Source organism: Acipenser ruthenus, chromosome 15 (genome assembly GCF_902713425.1).
Source record: "Acipenser ruthenus chromosome 15, fAciRut3.2 maternal haplotype, whole genome shotgun sequence".
NCBI classification, from domain to species: Eukaryota; Metazoa; Chordata; class Actinopteri; order Acipenseriformes; family Acipenseridae; genus Acipenser; species Acipenser ruthenus.
This window is the reverse complement of record NC_081203.1, coordinates 19,858,656-19,878,176: the sequence shown is the minus strand read 5'-3', so window position 1 is coordinate 19,878,176 and position 19,521 is coordinate 19,858,656. Positions and strand designations below refer to the sequence as shown.

At 39.1% G+C, this 19,521-nt stretch overlaps 1 protein-coding gene across 2 annotated transcripts in view; it reads right to left on the bottom strand.

Annotated features, from left to right (window-relative positions):
- Positions 1-979: 979 nt before the first annotated feature.
- The window catches only part of LOC117422253 (regulator of G-protein signaling 6), a 123,334-nt gene continuing 104,792 nt past the window's right edge, over positions 980-19,521 (bottom strand). Inside the window, exons 6-18 of one of the 2 annotated variants that reach the window (XM_058987358.1) lie at positions 18,683-18,734; positions 17,579-17,643; positions 15,223-15,299; positions 14,998-15,079; positions 13,882-13,956; positions 12,837-12,935; positions 10,373-10,434; positions 9,524-9,634; positions 7,011-7,136; positions 6,149-6,335; positions 5,179-5,268; positions 2,714-2,767; positions 980-1,279 (exon numbers count right to left, since the gene is read on the bottom strand). In XM_058987358.1, coding sequence (XP_058843341.1) covers positions 1,229-1,279; positions 2,714-2,767; positions 5,179-5,268; positions 6,149-6,335; positions 7,011-7,136; positions 9,524-9,634; positions 10,373-10,434; positions 12,837-12,935; positions 13,882-13,956; positions 14,998-15,079; positions 15,223-15,299; positions 17,579-17,643; positions 18,683-18,734 — 1,131 coding nt within the window. In that variant the 3' untranslated portion in view covers positions 980-1,228. The remainder of the gene's footprint in view (positions 1,280-2,713; positions 2,768-5,178; positions 5,269-6,148; positions 6,336-7,010; positions 7,137-9,523; positions 9,635-10,372; positions 10,435-12,836; positions 12,936-13,881; positions 13,957-14,997; positions 15,080-15,222; positions 15,300-17,578; positions 17,644-18,682; positions 18,735-19,521) is intronic. The other variant, XM_058987359.1, reaches the window with a different exon arrangement.

Sequence of the window (19,521 nt, the reverse complement as noted above, 5' to 3'; positions counted from 1 at the left end):
AAATGAATGGTTTTGCTGTGCACTGACAAGTCAGGTTTTTAAGCCCTTCTTTATGACAGCCTCACAGTCATGTGCTAAACGCTCCTCTTTTAATAAACAATCATTGTGTAGAGATGATGAGATGATTATGGGTGAATGGAAAGAGTTTAAAATGGGTTATTCTCTTTCCCACATATCCTTCATTTTGTTTGGTTTCCAATTCTTGTTTCTGTTTTTCATCACATCATTTGAGACTTCATTTTAACCCATTAAGTACCTAATCATTTTCAGTTTCTTATTTTATCTTGAGGAGTCAAAAAAGCATCTGAAGAGCTATTTTTGCAGAATTAACAGTTACATTTAGACTTTGCGGTTAACACAATTAGTTATCATTACAATGTAGTTAAAGAGAAAATTTAAATACTGGTAACAGGTAGAGTCTAGTTAAAAACACACCAAAAATTACAAAGTAGCCTGTCCTCAAATGTGGACAATGGCAATTACTGCGTTAAGTTTAAGTTCAGGTTGGTTCATAGCCACAAGCCTAGCTGCTGAAGACCATTCCAAGAAGCCTTACTCCAGTATTATAAAAATGATTTTAGCAATGTATTATATTTTTTAATAACTTATTTAGTAACCTATAAAAAAAGAAAGTGTTTTGCTCTTTCCAAGTTTCAACTTGTGCCCTAAAAATAACAAAACTTTCTTTGCGTTTAGTATTATACATACCGACACCCCACCATAAATACAGAACCTTCTGTGCAGTAGGTGAAGTTAGAGTCTGGAGTGGAAGTGAACATAAACTTTGGGTTTTTTAGGGCTAAGAAAATAAGCCATGGTACACAAGCTCTGTGATGTGTGTGTGACAACACTAGTAGAAGTTAACCCCCAAACTCTAACAACTACGAAAAGTTTTCAATTCTCTGAGATCAACAAGGATTCAAATGAAAACCCCACAAATTAAAATGAAAAACAAATAAATAAATGACCCCCAGAGGAATCTCATTTATCTACACTTTATTGACATCAATGTCATGGTGAGCCCCCTAGTGGAGTAGCGTGGTGCTGCGCTGCTCTCTCTGTACAGTGGGAGGAGGGGCAGGGGGAGGGGAGACTGTAAACTGGCTGGCGGGAGGAGATTGGTCAGCTCTGGGTTTCACCACCCCCCTCAAGCCCCGCCCTGGATGCCCCTCCCTTGCTGGGCTGTGACTGGAGGCTGCTCTCTTCTGCTGATTGGCTCTTCACTCTGTCAGGAAGACTGCATCAGGCCTGTCAAGCGCTTGCCTGTCAATGACTTTCCCTGGAAAGAGAAAGAGCAGAGTGTTTTTACCAATGTAGCAGTATTATATTTTGAGTTCAGAAACGGCCATATTTATTGCTTAAACACAGTGTTTTGATTCTTATTTTGCCAGGTTATTGGTGCACTCCTGATGAGTGAACTCTGTTTATTGTCAGCATTTTAAGTCCCTTTAAAATGATATTCAATCTGTTGGGTTGTATTTGTAAAGTGGACGATTGATTATCTATTCAGGGACATTTTAAAAGCAAGCAAGAGGTCTGAGTGGGGTAAAATGGGCCACAACTGCCCCGCCCCCAAGCCCAACACACCAGCAAGGTTTTTCATTTTCAATGTGGCTGTACATAACAGCGCCCACCCCTTGCTCCAGTGGTCAACTAGCATTACACACTTAGTAAGATGTGCTGCTATATGAGTATTGAAATATTGCACCACTGTAAGATTCAAACCCATCACTCTGCTGACAGGATGTCTGTATTGCTGTAGTGAGACAGGCCTATTCCCTCACGCCGCAGGGATATGTGGTGATGCCTGTCCCAGTGCAAGAGCAATGCATTTCCCCATCATTCTGAATTGACATGAGGCGTTAGAGACACAGTGAGAGATGCTAAATCTCCCATTGCAGTGAGATAACGCAACACAGCTAGCATCAGTACTTCTCTGCATGAAGACTATAATCTGTCTGAACTGAAGAAACATTTCTTATTTGATGTGTTCTTATTTTAAGTGGTCACGCAAAAACTCAATAGTAACTGCAGATAGTTGTATTGATGTTGTAATTGTAACTGGCCGAGGGATGGATTCAGTTGTAATAGAGAATACAATATCTCTGTTCTACAGCGCTAGTCATTGGAGCATTCGTGTTACATTTTCTGCCTCACATGTCAGTAGATACTACACCATCTAGCGGTGAGTGACCAATATAAATTACAAAAACTGAACAAAGCTTTCCAGGCTCTGCCTTGCCTCAACTATGCAAAACTAGAAACTGGAGTAGAACATTTTAGTGAACAAGGTGGAGATAGGGAGGGGGTTATAGATTTTTGGTTAATTGGGGGAGTGACGTGCTGTGTGGTGGGCCTGTACCTCCTCAGGAACCTGTTTAAAACTCTCAAGAGGATAGTATAGTATACTTCATTAAACCCTTAGATATAAATTAGAAATGTATCTGTGATTATTGAAAATCAGTGCAAATAATTCAAGATATAAGATAAATAAGCTTATCTGCTTCTACTGGAAATGCTAGGAGGCGTCTGACTGACTGTGTAAAGCAGGTGACAGAGTTACTGCACCTTGATGGATTTATTTTTTTGGAGGGGGGTGAAAGCAAGTTTTAAAAAGGCTGCCATTTGGAGCATATGAACCGTTCTTCACTGAGTAATACCCTGACCCCTGAGCACAGCTCGGCATCACAGTGCCGTTTGAAAAGGTACTCACCACACTGCGAGTGAATTTCTCTAGGGAGGTTCGGCGTCCCTGCTCGTTCTCAAGCTTTGAGGAGAAGATTAGGGGAGAGACAACAAAGGGAAGGTCAGCTGGACGCAGTGAAATGAAGGGGGTGCATAGTGACCACAGCCTACAACTGAGGGGACTGTGAGAGCAGAAAGGGGGAAGATACAAGCCTACATTGTATTGCTGCTGAAATCAGACAGAGCAGATTTTTAGTATGCAGCGGTTAGCAGCCTAAAGATCATTAGTTTGTGTGCTCACTTATGTGTGCTGGGTTAATGGTTTCTTGTATTGAGAAAAAGGAACACAACCACTATGTTATCAACCAACAGCGATGAACCCTCATTATGCTGCAGGCACTGTCAGCTGCACATGGCTGTGGAACTGGTAACATAGCATGCCTATGAATCCCCCTGCCAACTGACAGGAGTTTTGAGTACAATAGTGTATACTGGGTCTGTGCGAAACCTAGCAGGGAAATACATAAGCATGCCAACAGAAAATTGTAACTAGGAGACGTTTTGTAACTAGGAGACGTTTTACTTTTCAATAGCTTCCTGTTGGAAACTGTTGTCTGCTTGTGTTTCCTGAGGTCAATTTCATCATCACTTTTCTTACTGGTGACTCATTACTCTGCATAGTGAAAGATCTCAGCACAGTGAAAGATTCAATCCCAGTTGCTTCTCACCATCCTGCTGGGTTTTCCCCAAATTTTGGACAGGATTAAAAGCCAATGACTTTACCATCCGGAAGATGTGTCTTAATCTGCACCCTACACATCAGGAAGTGGACTTTTCTGGCTACTGTATATTGTATGTGTGTCTCACACCCTTCTCCTGCAGTACTTAAGGCTACGGTGAATATGCAAACTTGATTCCAATACATGGTGAATTGATGACCACAGCTGCATTTCATAGATGCCCGATGCTGCATAGTAACTACACAAAGTAACAAACCTGTACTTAATCTTAAATTATTTAATAAATGTATTGTACTTAGACCACAATGACAACATCGGGACGCCCCATTCTCACTACAACAGAATTGTGTGCTAAGTGCATGCAGTAAATATGAACTTGTAACGACAGTGTAACTCTTTGTGGTTAATGTACCTGTATTTTGAAAAGGAAAGTGTGCCCTGAAGTGAACAATATTTAGCTCACTATCCTCTCTTGTGGGAGAGGGACGGGCATGTAGGGTTTAAATGACAGTTCAAACTGAGACACACACCAGAGTGACAGCCTCTCTGACTCACCAGAAGCACATACACAATGCAACTGAGGAAAGACAGGCAGTGGAATGGTTCGAACAGGAAGATATTGAAAAGTAAAAGTAGTCCTGAACTTACTTCCATATCTAATATAGTAAATACTTTGGTGAGACTCTGTTTAAAATACATCTATACATGTGTTATTAAAAGTTTTGATGATTATTAACAAGGAATAACAGGTTATAATATTGTGATAACACATTACTCAAATATTCATGCCATGTTATGAATAGGATTTTCAGTTAAAACTGATGAAACTTGATTACACAACTATGAAAGAACTATACATGTACCCTCCGTCTTCTGATTACAATCTGTATTTTGTCCGCGGTAGCGATTGTTTATTAATGCTTAGAAATAAATCTTTATACAAGATAGAACCTACAGGTTGTAACCAATTAATCCAGAATTGTATTAAAACTGAAAATAAATATTTAAAAAAATACACTGAAATGAAAAAAAAACCCTGTAAAAACCAAAAAATCAGGAAATTCTAGTTCTATGGTAATTATAAATGCTTGAGTTATGGTAAACATTCTTATAACTTTGCATTGCTAAAACAAAATATTATTATTATTATTATTATTATTATTATTATTATTATTATTATTATTATTATTAATAATGGTATAACATAATTTATAACCTATTTATAGATGCATTATAGACTTTATAAACAGAAGTATTACCACTATATTTGTGTATAAATTCTGCAGTTATTTCGTCAGCTGTACATCCACATATTCTTCCCTGGGGAGACCCTAAGCAGTGTAACATCAATTAAATTCTAGAAGGATCTATAACTCTGTACCCCATGAAAGGGAGGGGTCCGCTTGGTAACGCAACCCTCATGTATGTATTAATGCGTTGCTAATCTCAGCAAAATAAAACCACTGCTTTGTTAAACAGCTAAGCATACTTAATAAATACCACACAATAAATCAATAAATTCACTTCCTTCCTTTGAGCAAGTATTTGGATCTCACAAGGTAAGCTTCACACTAGGAGTCAACTGTACTGTGCATTGAGTTCCAATACCTACTGGACAGGAAGGAATCTTTAGATTGAAATTGGCTAAGCACATCTGAATAATGTTGCTATGGTACTGAGTGATAGGGAGACAGCTCTTAAAGGGCTGGCTATCTGTCCTCCCAGTGGGGGGTTAAGTGTTATAAGGAGCCACCTTCTTTTTGGCCAGCAGCAGGTCCTGGTAGGTGCTGGAACGGAGGAAGCGTGCATAGCTGTCGCTTTTCATCAGCTTGTAGATGTGTTCCTGGAACAGACAGAGAGCAGGCAGTCAGACAGGGCAGGAAATCAGTGCTGGAAGAAGATGCAGAGAGAGCACAGCATCCCAGACACAGACAGGAGATCCCAGGCTGCCATAGAGGTACAGTGAGGGACGTGAGGACAGCAGGACACTAGGGAGTAACAACAGCACAATGCAGAATAAATAGGGTGCAACTAAGTCATGTTCTCACCCAAGTATCATTCACGTTGTTTTGTTTCCATTTTTCATTACATCCTTGACATTTATTTATTATGGTTGTTGTTCTTGCTATTATCAGATGGGTCAATTTGTTTTTTTATGACACAGTACTATCATATCAATGTGGAAAGCATATTGGACAATACTCACTATAATTATCAGCCACAAGAGGGAGACATTGGCCTGTTTGTATTATTGAACACTGACGTGAGAAACGGGTGCAGGAAATTAGAAAGATGAGAAATAACAGCCTTTTCAGGATTGTAATGATTCATTTTTGGATGTGTTTTCACAGACCCAGATTAGCACTAGTGCTGGATTTGCTAATGTTACCTCAGGCAAGGAAGTCCAAGAATAGTGTGGATCTGTGAAACCAGCCTAATGGCTCTTGAGTTATCAATGCATTTCACACTTAGCTTGCTGTTACCGTTAAGTAGGTTAGCACCAGGATTCTCCAGTTATTGCTGTATGTAACTACTGAATGGAAAGTTGACAAATCAATCTTGGGATGTATTTTAACATGCAGGACACATTTGCGATGAAAATCAGTTGAACTGAACTATAGCTTTTGTAGATTTTTTTTTGTAAAGATCTATAACTATCAAGGCCCATACAGAAGAAAGAAGCGCTGCCCCCTGGTGGTGGCAGTGGGAATGGCTGCACTGACCTGGGCATCCTCGAAGCTGTATCTTCCTGGATCCTTCATGTTCTGGCTGGTCCGCTCATAGCTGTGGGAGTCCAGGTTAATGGCGCTGGGGGCCCCGGGGGCCAGGAACTCCTGCCAGATCTCTTGAACCCGAGCTGAGACGGCCTGTAGGGGGCGTCGCTTCAAATCCTGCACGGCCAGCCAGAACCTGCAGGGGACGAGGATGTCCTTTCCAGTTCCTCAGCTCTAACCACTAGGCCACACTGCCTCCCTCCCAGTCTCTCAGCTCTAACCACTAACCATACACTGCCTCCTCCCCAGTCCCTCAGCTCTAACAACTAGGTCACTGTTTCCTTCCCAATACTCATCTCTTACCACTAGCCCACACTGCCATCCTCCCAGTCGCTCATCTCTAAGCACTAGGCGACACTGCCTTCCTCCCAGTTGCTCAGCTCTAAGCACTAGATCACACTGCCTTCCTCCCAGTCGCTCAGCTGTAAGCACTAGACCACACTGCCTTCCTCCCAGTCGCTCAGCTGTAAGCACTAGACTACACTGCCTTCCTCCCAGTCGCTCAGCTGTAAGCACAAGACCACACTGCCTTCCTCCCAGTCGCTCAGCTGTAAGCACTAGACTACACTGCCTTCCTCCCAGTCACTCAGCTGTAAGCACTAGACTACACTGCCTTCCTCCCAGTCGCTCAGCTGTAAGCACTAGATCACACTGCCTTCCTCCCAGGCGCTCAGCTGTAAGCACTAGACTACACTGCCTTCCTCCCAGTCGCTCAGCTGTAAGCACAAGACCACACTGCCTTCCTCCCAGTCGCTCAGCTCTAAAGAGGAGTGGATTCAGTCACTGTGTATGCAGTTCTGTCACACACTACCTGAGGTTCTCTGAGCTGAATTCTGACTCCACGAACTTGAGGAACTGGTCCCGCCCCACAGGATCCATGAGCGCCTCGTCCAATGAGAAGCCCCACCTCTTCACCCTCTGCTGGCCAGGTTCCTTGCTTTAAACACCAGGGGAAGACAGAGTGCGCAGGCAGCGTTAGACAATGAATGTTTGTGTTGTACGGCCATGTTCCTAAACTATGAAACACCATGGTCAAATTGCAGGCCATAATAACCTTTGCTTTCACCATGATTACCTATAGTCATAGGTCACTTGCACATTCAGAAGCTGTATAAAGGCCTGGGTACTTCTGACAGACTGATATCTATAACAACCCTATACTGTAAGTTTGTGTTTGGGTGGCTTTGGAATTAGAGGGTTTATTCTGATTGAAGGGTTTATAGAGGTACTTGCATTGCACTGGAAGACTGTTGCTTGCAAGCAGACTCTGTATTAGTCATTATAAGGGCTAGTTTAAATAAATAGCTGAAATTACATTGACCATGGTTAACCACTGCAAGCCCACATTTTGTCCTGCGTTTGGCCCCACAGTCAAGCCATGTCCAACTTGGCCTCATAGAAATGGGCAAACATGACCCTGGTGTCTCTGAGAAAGAGCACCCATGCTTAACTGTCTTGCACGGAAAACTTATTAAAACCATGAATTAGACAAATATCTTCCTATTCACTAAACTTTAAGGACTGTTTTAAAGAAAGTTTTGTCAATAACTGTTTTTTGATGCATAAAATCAAGCTTGAAGCTCATTAAATCATTCAGTTGTTGGAGAGATGCACTAGCAAATAGGGACTTCTAGTACACAAGACATCAGTATAGTTGAGGATTCTGTTTGAGCCCTTAGCCTCTAAGAAACTGTGTTAATCTCGTTCTCAGATACTGACTGCAGCATCACTGCATGTACCCAAAAATCTGTTCCTTAGAAAAAAAAATCACTATTATTCCAAAAATACTTTAGATTAAAAAAAAAACATTGTTTTATCATTTGATTAAATGTGTTAGTAGTTTAAGGTATACTTAATCATTAACAACATCAACATACACTTTTAAAACAATTGAAATATTATTATTATTATTATTATTATTATTATTAACAACATCAACAACAATACTACTACTACTACTACGACTACTACTACTACTACTACTACTACTACTACTAATATATATATATATATACAAAATTAGGAGGCGAATGTGTATAGAAACCAAAACACAAAGGAAAACAATCAAATGCAGGGGTTTAATTAAATTACATTTTTTCACACAGAATGATTCTTTTAAAGCTTTTCCATCACTGGTTGAGCTACTAGATTGGAACTGTAAATAAAAAATGTTTTTTTTTTTAAGAATTTGGTTCTGAATAAAATATTTTTCCACAGAATGAAGTTTAAAACACTAACTGATAGTCGCTCACAGTCACTCTTACATGGTCTTCTGTAGTCGTTTCTTTGAAATATTCAATGTTTTTGTTCCTTTTTCCTCAGTTGTTGTCTGCCTGTGCTGCTGAAAATGTATCGTGTCCTAATTTGACATTAAAGCTGTATTAGTGTTCCACTGTACTGTATACACAATATAATATAAACTGTATACACACTGACAAACAAAGGGTTTAGATGCTAAAGAACAAGTTGCAGGTGTATCAGCACTTCAAACCAACCCTCTCCAGGGGAGCTCAGGCACACTTGCTGTTTATTTTATTTCAGGATACAAATGGTAAAAACTTCAAGGTCTTGTCCTCCCATAGGGTGTTGCTAGGCAGGCTTTAGCAGCACAGCAAAGAACAAGAGAAAACGTTTCAATAAGCTTGTTTACAGACTGTAAAATATGAATTAAATATGATATATTTGCGGTTAAGAAAAAATCAAATTAATATCAGCCAGTTGTATCCTATTAATGAAATATTGACGAGAGAGAACCTACGAGGTGCTTTAAGAGATGCAGTACTGCTTGCTGCACTGAGAGAATACAAACTTGTGAGTGTGAGAGGGGAGGTACTGGCCCTGACTGTCAGGCACATTCGAGCCAGCTGGGGGCGCTCTGCAATGCGGACGTATTGTTAGTACAGCTTGTGACCAGTGGTTTCCCAGGGATGCCTATCAGACAAAAAGGAGTAATCCCTGGGAAACCACTGGTCTCTGTGTGTTCTACCTGCGGATCCCATCCCCTTTTACAGTGCGGATTTCAACTACCGGAGACGCTTTCCTAAAGTTGTGCTTCCAGCTTGTGAGCCATGACTGGTACCGTGGACACACACTGCAGCCAGGCTGTTTCATTGTGGCTGTTTGTTAACATTAATTGAAGCACTTATATTAGCCTTAGTTATAAATGTGGATAATAGCCCGTGACTTACCTCCCTTCAAAAGCACAATTACAGCCCTTTATAGAAGCACAACTGTTCACACTGCCAATATAAAAAATAAACAGTGTCAATGTTACCCCCTAGCGGTTCTGTCTGGTTTCGAGTGCTGAACAGCAGGCTCCATTACCTGGCCTCCAGCTCCCAGAATGTGATGTCATCGCTGATCCATGGGTTAGATGGGTCAGGCATCGTCAAAAAGGGATCGAAGTCCAGGAACTGCTCTGTGTACGTCATCAGACTGAGAGACAAGGAGTGAGCAGCCAACATTCAGTCCATGCATCGTTACGCAGTTATTACTAATGAACATACGTTAATAAAGGTGTAGGTTTTCACAAAATGTAATTCTCAAATCTGTGTTTTATATGAGTAAAATAGAAAAGAATGGTAATGATCTAATTATCTATGCATGCATGATTCTGAAACTAATTTCAGTTGAATTTCTAGTTATAATTGATGTCAAACTTATTCATTTATTTGAACATGAAATCATTATCTGCAAATCTGCAATTAAAATGTGAGAGACAATATTTTTAATAGCTCAAATAATTCATTTTTGCAGAGATTAAGTAAAATACTATTTGTAAAACCATGTGTTTTTTTTTTATTTTATTTTTGCATTTCCTAAAAACATGCACATATTTTAGGTCCTTTAAGTCTTATAAGACTTATAGTGAGACCCCATGAAACAGAGAATTGAATCTAGAAATCCAGAGGTACACACTTATTTTCTCTCTCTCTCTCTCTCTCTCTCTCTCTCTCTCTCTCTCTCTCTCTCTCTCTCTCTCTCTCTCTCTCTCTCTCTCTCTCTCTCTCTCTCTCTCTATGCTGCCAACCTTGAAACACTCACATTTAGTAGCACAAAAAACAAGAATTAGACATGTTTTAAAGCAAAGTCTTGTTTTTCTCTGATTTTGGTATTTATTCAGAAATTGATGTCTCCCCAAAGTGTGTCAGAGGAATTAACAGACCCACTCACCTTTCAGCTACTTTGGACATTTTCATACAGTGCCTGTCCAGCTGTGTATTTAGAAAGGTGATCTGGGGGAAAAAAAGCCAGCTGACACTAGAGAATGGCAAAGTTGAATTGCAGGTCAAGTCAGGATATTGCATGTTAAAACCTAGATGTGATTTAATAAAGTCTGTGACAGAGTATTTTGGCTTACACTGAGGTCTGAAGCTAATACAGTATTACACTTAGATGCATTTTTCATAAGATGAACTCAAGCGACCTAAACCTAAACTAAGGAAAAAATAAATAAATAACTATATATATATATATATATATATATATATATATATATATATATATATATATATATATATACTGTGTGTGTGTATATATATATATATATATATATATATATATATATATATATATATATATATATATATATATATATATATATATTTACTAGGCAAACTTTTCTTTTCTTTTCTTTTCTTTTATTGTATATACTGAAACACAAAATATTGTTCCTGGTAAGACATTTTCACAGAGATCTTTGAAAACTCCTTTTAAGATTTTAAAGACTTCAGTCAAGTCCCTCCTAATTCTCCTTTGCTCTAGGTTAAATAAATTCAGTTACTTCAACCTATCTTCATAGCTGATGCCAATAAGCCCTGGGATTATATATTAAATATATATGAAAAGCTGTCTCTTTGAGCAAAATACTATAAGAGATAAACACCAAGCATTTTCCTGCTTGATTATTACTTGTGCTCAGGTCATCACGGGAAGGCGAATGACACAGAATTCAATTCCTCCTCTGGGGATGTAATTGAACACAGCGGCTGTGTTGTTGTGCCTTTGTGGTAACTGATTGTAATATTATATCAGTAGTTTTGATTCATTCATTCATTCGTAATTCATTCTATATAAGCTTGTACATTAAAATACAATCATGCACATGGAGATGAAACCGATATGACTGTCAAGGGCTAGGTAGCACAAGCTTGTTAATTCATCAGTGCAATGGCTTCTCTGCCTCCTGGGGATCAAAAAGGGTTCAGGAGTCACATGGTAAATGAGAGTGGGGGGTCTCTTCTTGGGCTCACATGGGTGTAAATCTTCTTAGGGGGTCAACACGCTACCTTCAGGAAGGGGCAGTTTGATCACAGGAACATTTTTTTATTGTAATATGCATTTTAAAATCCATTTCCTTACTACCTTTTGGCATTAGCAGCATTACCACTGCCCCCCCCCACCCTCCTTTCTTGTGTTGAATGTTTTTTGTTTGTATTTTATACTTCAATGTGGAATATTTCCAGAGTGCATAACTAAGGCTGCATTTTTTTCACACTTTTTCACGGATTTCATGATTTCCGTGAAATGTACCTATTGCCGGGTAATATGTAGTTCCTCGTGAAAGTTCCAATTTCTGGAAGAATAGTGTAAATATTAATATTTTTATAATAAATAAATACAGCAAACATTTGCCTTGTTGACGCATTCCCTGTTACACTGCATTTAGGAACCTGGCAGTCGGTTTAGTTTGCTTCCAGTAAGGTGATTGAACACACTGCATAGAGCTGCATGATTTCTTTAAAATGTCTTCAACGAAAAAGACACCAGCTGCATCAAAGATCGGAAATATTTCTGCTAAAGATCGCTGTGTCCAGTAGAAGTCACAATTGCCGGCAGCTTTAGTACATCTCATTATAATATTTGAGAACCCCCTTTTTGTGAATTTATGCAGGAACGGTCATAATTACATATTCATCTAAGGTTCAACTGCAAAAACAAACTGCTGCTCCAAAACATTACTAAAGAGTCTCTAACAGCATTGCGCTTGTTTAGTACATTTCACCCTAGACTTCCGACTCGTTTGCAACTGGTCTGCGACTATTGCGACAGGCACAACACTTTAGTACATCTTCCCCAATGTCTTTAAAAAATAGACATAAAAACTAAACATTCTACAATTTAGAATTTACACAAGAAATGCATTCACAAAAAATGCATTCATTAACAACCTCATTGACTCAATTTCAAAGCATTACCGGTTTGATTTAATTAACACTTTTCGTTTGAAAATCACTTGCTACTAAAGCTCTCATTACTATACCACGAGTTTGATACAATAACACTGTTTTTTGAAAATCCTGCCCATTATGTTTAATCTTTTTATACCATGAAACGCAGAGAAATAAGCATTTTTTGTTACCATGAAAAAAATACAGCCCTTGTGACTATGCCAGGAAGAAAAGGACACATTTTTTAATGTCCAGCATTCTGTATACTAATCTATATATTCTGAATGAAACAGAACCTCAAGATCTTCAAAACAAGAAAGAGGGACCAGTCATACTATTGGAATGTTAATAAGAGTTTAGAAAATAAAGTCTGAAACCTTGAGATTCGTACTCCTTTAAGACCAGTTGCATCATCTGCTTACCTAAAGGACTGTGTGGCTCTGCAGCAGTGCTAGGGGGGGGGTTACCTGTTTTTGGACGTCCTCTTTCGTGGTTTTCCTCTGGGGCTGGACTGGCGTGTGTACTGGACTCTGTGTCTGGGAATCCTCTGTGACTCCGTACACTGACTGCAAACCGGAGAGCAGGGAGGAAAGGTGAGCAGCACCCAATCAACAGGTCACACAAGCATTTAACAGACCCAGCAATGGCTGAGCCCAGTGCTTTCAGCCCTGGTCCTTACGTTTCTCAACAAGGAACAAATATTTGTTTTAAACAAGCATTGTTTCACAAAATACTATCAACAATATACAGCAGCGACACAAATTATGGAAAGAACAAATTATTTACAGCAAGACTAGGGGTGTGGATTTAGTGCCCATTTTTCCTCACTCAGACCCCTTTACTTACAGTTCTAAATACCCTGGTATCTCTGAATAGATAATCGTCTCCTGTTTAAAAACATGTTAAATATTTTAATGAGCAAGACATCCCACAAGTAGAATGGTACCCCGAAATGTTCGCCTTTTTCTAGGAAAGCAGTACACCTGGGGATGGGGAGTTTGTTGCTGGATAACTTCACTCAGGATACTTTAAATCCATTTTTTTCAAGACAGAATGATCTATTCAGGGATACCAAGTGTGGTAGAGTAGGTGGTCCCGACCCTAAAGTGTAGGCTTTAGGATTTTTAGGGTTCAGTTTCTTATTTTATATTGAGGAGTCAAAAAGCATCTGAAGGGCTATATTTGCATAATTAACAGTTACATTTAACCTTAACTTTTGCAGTTAACAAAATTTGAGTAAGTTATCATAACAATATAATTAAAGAAAACAACAGGTAGATGCCAGTTAAAAATGCTCCAAAAATTAAAAAGTAGCAAAGAATAGTTTGAGGACATTGGCACTTAATGGGTCAACGTGCATTCCATGTAAAATGAAACATGCAGCAAATTCAGTGACGCTGATGGTTTTAACTGGACAGTATAAATGAAAAGGTAAATGTACAAAACAAAAATGGCACTGCAGCCCATTCTGCGGAAATCTCCTATAAGAGGGAACTCCTGTTCACCCCTCACCTTCTTCACCTTCTGTGGGTTCTTCATCCTGCGGCACTTCCGGATGTCCATCTCGGTGGTGTTCACACAGCCAGGCTGCAGGGAAAGGGGGAGAGGCCGAGTCAAGAGGCAACGGGGAGGCCAGCTACTCCTTAGTGTGACCCGTCAATACAAAATCAATCAGGTCAGCACCACTGGAAAGTGCTAGTTATCTGCTTTGAAATGACTTAATAAAGAGCCGCTCATTATAAATCAAGTTATAAAGAAACAAAAAAGGTGCCTGAGTTTTCTGAAGGGCTACAGTGTGAATAAATATTGAACGCCAGGCAGCAGTGTTTTGTGCATCGCAATGCATGCTGTCATACAGTAATACAATTCTCCCGTACACTGCCTAAGCAGAAAAATACTTTTGGTGCCAGACCAGTTTTTCCAGCTGTTGCCAGAGCCAACATTTTCATTTCAAGATTAGAGTGGAATAGACAAGGAAATGATTATAGGAACCCTAGGGAGAAGCTCTCTCAAATCCAGTGTGTGTGTGTGTGAAGTCCCCCTAGAGATTTCATGGAGTTTGTAATCTTATTTCTACAAAGTATAATTGTATTTAAACATGTATTAAATCTGTTGTTTTACAAAAACTATATCAGCAATCACAATTTATTTACAAGCAATAAAGAAGCGATGTTTTCAGGAGGCTGTTTCGCCATCCGATTGATTTTGTAATCATTGGCTCAACTCTCTAAGCTGATTTCGTCAAAATGTCATTAGCACGATATCTTCAGATAGTAAAAGCAACTCATACATTTTATTTAGGATCTTGTGAGTAGTTTTTTTTTCCTTTCATGCAAAATTAATGCTAATGGCAATTTGGAGTAAATAGCTTGCAGAATCTAGTTCAGGCTTTTCAACTGGTAAGTGTAGTCCCGCTGTGAAAGGTACCTGAGACAGGTAAAACATACCAGAATGCATTTGCGATGTGAGTTGAAATGTCTGAACTGTCCCAAACTGTCCTAGTGTACATGGAGTCATATGGTAACCCCACCTCTATTTCGACCAGATATTATACAGCATATGTGGATAAATCAGCCCTGTGCAGTACATGCCCCTCCCCCCGTCCCTGTCCTAGTCCCATAAACTCACAACAGGCCGGTGCACATCCCAGAACGCTCGTTCCTGGCTGTCCAAAATCTTCCTCTCAGTTTTGTCCTTTTTTCTGTCGACTCTAAACAAAGAAAAAGCTGAAAACACTTACCAGGGAGTACACATCATACCGTTTAGAATAAGTAGACAGCACAGATAAAGGAACCCACCGCAGCACGTTTGGTCAGACAGTATTTCTAAAGTGCGCTTCCTGTAAATACTTACTTGACTTGGGCCTCAGCTTGCATGAAGATGAACTCCCATTTTCTTGCGAAGGCCCTTTGTAATCTGGCCAGATTTTCCTGCAGTGGAAAGGAAACAAAACAAATCAGCAATATATATGTTTCTGTCTTGGCCCTCGAGTCCTCAAGCTCCAAACATCCTTTTTCACACTCAATGAGAAGAAACTATGGTAAGTCTGCAAACATTTCAATAAGCTTTACCATACCTCTCTGGAAATAGGGAAGTAGGAAATATGTATCCTAAAATTGGTAGTGCTTTTTTATTCCAAAAAGTATATGTGTGATAAACTGTAAAACGGTCCATAACATATTGGGAAAAGGGTCAATTGTTCAATAATTGTTTACGTTTAGTCAATAAAAATAAACACCAAACCAAATGTGGTCTATTTTGACTTCTATCACAATGCTAATACAGATGAGACAGGCAGTAATTAAAATGATGCACATGATTTTACTACACATAACTGAGTTGTACAAACAATTGTCATGGTTGTCCTTACATAATATATGACTACTGGTTTACTAAGATATACAAAGCTACTAATTGCTTTTCTCCAGTATATTTCCGCTCTACCTTTCACTCAGCCTCAATCAGTCTCAGTCTTTTCAAACTAAGACATGTGTGGAGTTATGGATTTGTCTATGCATATGTTTTTGTTGTAACTTATTGTATGAATGTGCAGCCTCCCTTGTTCCAAGTCTCTCTTGAAACAAGATGTTACCTCTCAAGAGATTACCTGGTAAAATAATTTGGTAGCAATCACATACATGTGTTATAACATGGTAATACATTGGTAATTACAAACACATTATTACTGTTTTATAAGTGCATAATCAGAGCACAAGGGACTGACATATACCATGTGCATTGGCTTTGCACCTAAGCCCATTCAATTGCCTTACCATTCAAATAAAGAGCAAGCGCAGTAGTCGAGAGGTATGTGTCTTATGCTAATGTCAGTTTTATAAACTCTGCTAGGAGGAGATCCGTTACACATGGTGATACTATGTAATAACACAATGTATTACATTGTAGTTACCATGTAATACCAAATGAATGTGGTAATTACACAGTTGTTACAATGTTATTCTGTGTTTATTTAAGCCCAAGTGCTATCAATAATTTAAACAAATGAATACATTGGATTTACCATTCTGCGGTACCTGCATGTGATACCAAGCTTTTCTTTAAAGTGTTCTTCTGCTAAATCCCAAATCTCTTCACATAACAGCTAACTGATTAGCTGATGTCACTAGAACACCATGACAGCTTCACAACAGATTCTGGTGTTGGCTTCGTTGCTGCTTGCTACTCATCTCATGTTTTATCTACAGATTCATTTAGAATTATTGAGCAAAGCCTGCTATCTGTGGAAGTCTGACCTGAGTGTAAAGGACTGACCTGCCTTGAACTCTCTGATTGATCCAGCACATAATGGCTATCGATTTCTGCACCTTTCTTGTTAAACACGGTCAGGTGTTAAATTGTCACAGGACACTGTTTGGGTTTGAAACACTGCTATCAAATATGCAAGGAAACTGTTTTTCATTATGTCTTCATTTCCAAGCCATTCTTTTTTTATAACTAGCTTCAGCTCAGAGTCAGTGCTGGCGATACGATGTCTGCTTGCTCAATACCAGCCAATCATATTTGACAGTAGTGTCACATGGTAATAAAAATGGCAATGTGCTGATTTGGAATAAAGATTAAATGTTTTTTTTGTTTTTGTATTTCTTTTATTTCTTTTTAAGACATCCAAATCACAAAGAGAAATAAACAAAGTTACCCTTCAAATGTTATGCAATGAATTTCCTGTTCTATGGTAAATAACATTTGTTTAAAGCTTAATAGGTATCATAGTCCTATTACATACTTGCATGGCTTATAGTATTACATCCAATATATTTTATACTCAGAATACATTGCCTCAGTAACGGAATACTGAGAATGAAAGCATTATTTGAAGCAATGTGTAGGTGTTAGGCTATGCTGAGGCTCCACATTAAATTTCTAAAATCTACGACCAATGCCAAAAAACAATTTTTCTTCTCTCCCCCTCTTTCTCTTCCACTAACATTGCCTGTGTTAGAGAAGCAGCAGCCGTCCTTCCCTTTAACACAGCAAGCTTTATTCATGTGACAATTATTTTTAATTATGATTGGTTTGCATTGTTGCCAGAGTTCTTCCAACTTGTCCTGTGTCTTTTGGGACCAGCGCATTTACAAGCAACACATGTCTCCGTCTTGTGGCCATCAACAACAGTATCTTGTTTGACCAAAGTTTAAAACTTGTGGTTCAGGTTTGTTATGTCAGCAATGCCCATATATCCTGTACTTACTGCTTCATAGTCAGCTAGCTCCAGCCTTGCTTTGTTCTGCATTGTCCTCTTGCACAGGTAGATGGCTGTAAACAGAGCAGAAATCTTCAGATGAGTAATATAGAGCCCACAGCTTTCATACTGTAATGAATTGGCATCTCAGCCCATTAAATTGAATGGAAAGGGCTGGACATTAACCGCAAACCATACGGTTCAAAGACGAACCTCTTACCATTTAACTAGAGAGCTCTGTTGTTGAGAGGTAGTGTAAGCATGTGCCTTGTTATGTTAATGTCAATATTATGAACTCATCAGCCGCTAGGAGGAGACCCATTACAATGTAAAAACATCATGCATCTTAACAGTACAGCTACCACATGTAAAGAATAAAACCTTCAGAAAACTTGTATTGAATCCTTATTCAGCAAAATATTATTTTAACCAACATTACTCCTGCAAGAAACCTTACAAGACCCAGGACTGAATGACAGGCAGGGGGTGTTCAGGTCAGGGTTGAGGTGCTCTCTCTCTCTCTCTCTCTCTGAAATAAACCGTTATATTTGTGTGTCAGGCTTGTCTATTATGTGTCTCTGGCCCTGCGGCAGGACACTAGAAACTGCAACTATTATTGCTCCCTCTCTCCTCTCCCCCAGAAAGACCTTCAGTTTCTCTTCTTGGTTCTGGAGCAGAAAGCCTTGTATTCTGTCTGCCAGCCTGAGGATGTATCTCTCTCTCACCTCTCTGTACATCTCACAGTGGGTCTCCACTGTGCTCTGTGTCTGCCTGTTTCGATTTGTGGTCACTGATTCTGTATTTAGTTAAATTAGTCCTCTCTCTCTCTCTCTCTCTCTCTCTCTCTCTCTCTCTCTCTCTCTCTCTCTCTCTCTCTCTCTCAAGCACAAAATTCCCAATTTAAAATATAAAAAGTTGAGTGTAAAATTGGAGGTTCTGCTTATTAGATTTAGTCGTTCCAAGTGAACCAATAGAAAATGTAAAGAAAGTGTAAGGCAGTCCTTAGCCAGTTAGTCTGTGAAAACAGTTTGATTTCTCTTTTATTAGGTAAAGTGAGGTTCATTTTCCTCAGCTCTCAGGTGAAATAGAGTGAAAAGAGAAAATAGTTCTTACCGTAATCTGTGTTCTCTGGCTCCCAGCAATTTGACGGCCAGAAATAAGGAGCCTGGAGAGAGAGAAACAAAGGCACTGTCAGTACCAAAAAGACAGTGTGCTATTGTATGAGAACCAGCGGTCAATACGTGTTCCAAATCCATTGGTCTGGTTCTTCTAGGGTTTCTGTAGGGTAACACACTGGGATTATAATGGAATCCCAATGGCATTCTGGATGTGGGACATTTATTTCCCCTTTTATCCCATTCAGACCCTTACGTACTGGTATCTCTGAACAGATAATCATCTCCACTTTAAATATATGCAAAACAGTTTAACGATCAAGCCATCAGTCCAGTGCAGTGGAATCCCAGAATGTTATCAGTCTTTAGGAATGTAGAACACCCTGTTTGCCCACAGACCCCTTGATCACTAAATATCTTGAAATCTCTGATTTTATTGTTTTTGAAAATATTCATACAGAAAGTATATTAATCAGTTCATTATATTACACACAAATCATTGCTATAATACATTTGTACATTTTGTATTTGAGTGTATATAATACATCTCACTTCTTACAGTAATGTAAGGCCATATCTCATTGATTCAATCTTTTGGCCACTCCCTTATTCCTGTTCTACAAATTAAAACAATATGTATCCACCTTGGAGTTCAAAATATATTTTTGTATGGCTCAATCATTCATCTAATAGGTAATCTTTGGTGTGTTTATACTCCATTGCTTTTGATCCACACATTATAAAAGGATTAGGTTTGTCACTGCTGTCATATCCTATTGTTTATAATCGCTTCACTTCTATCAGATGATTCCACCAGTAACAGAGGGAGGTTTTGAT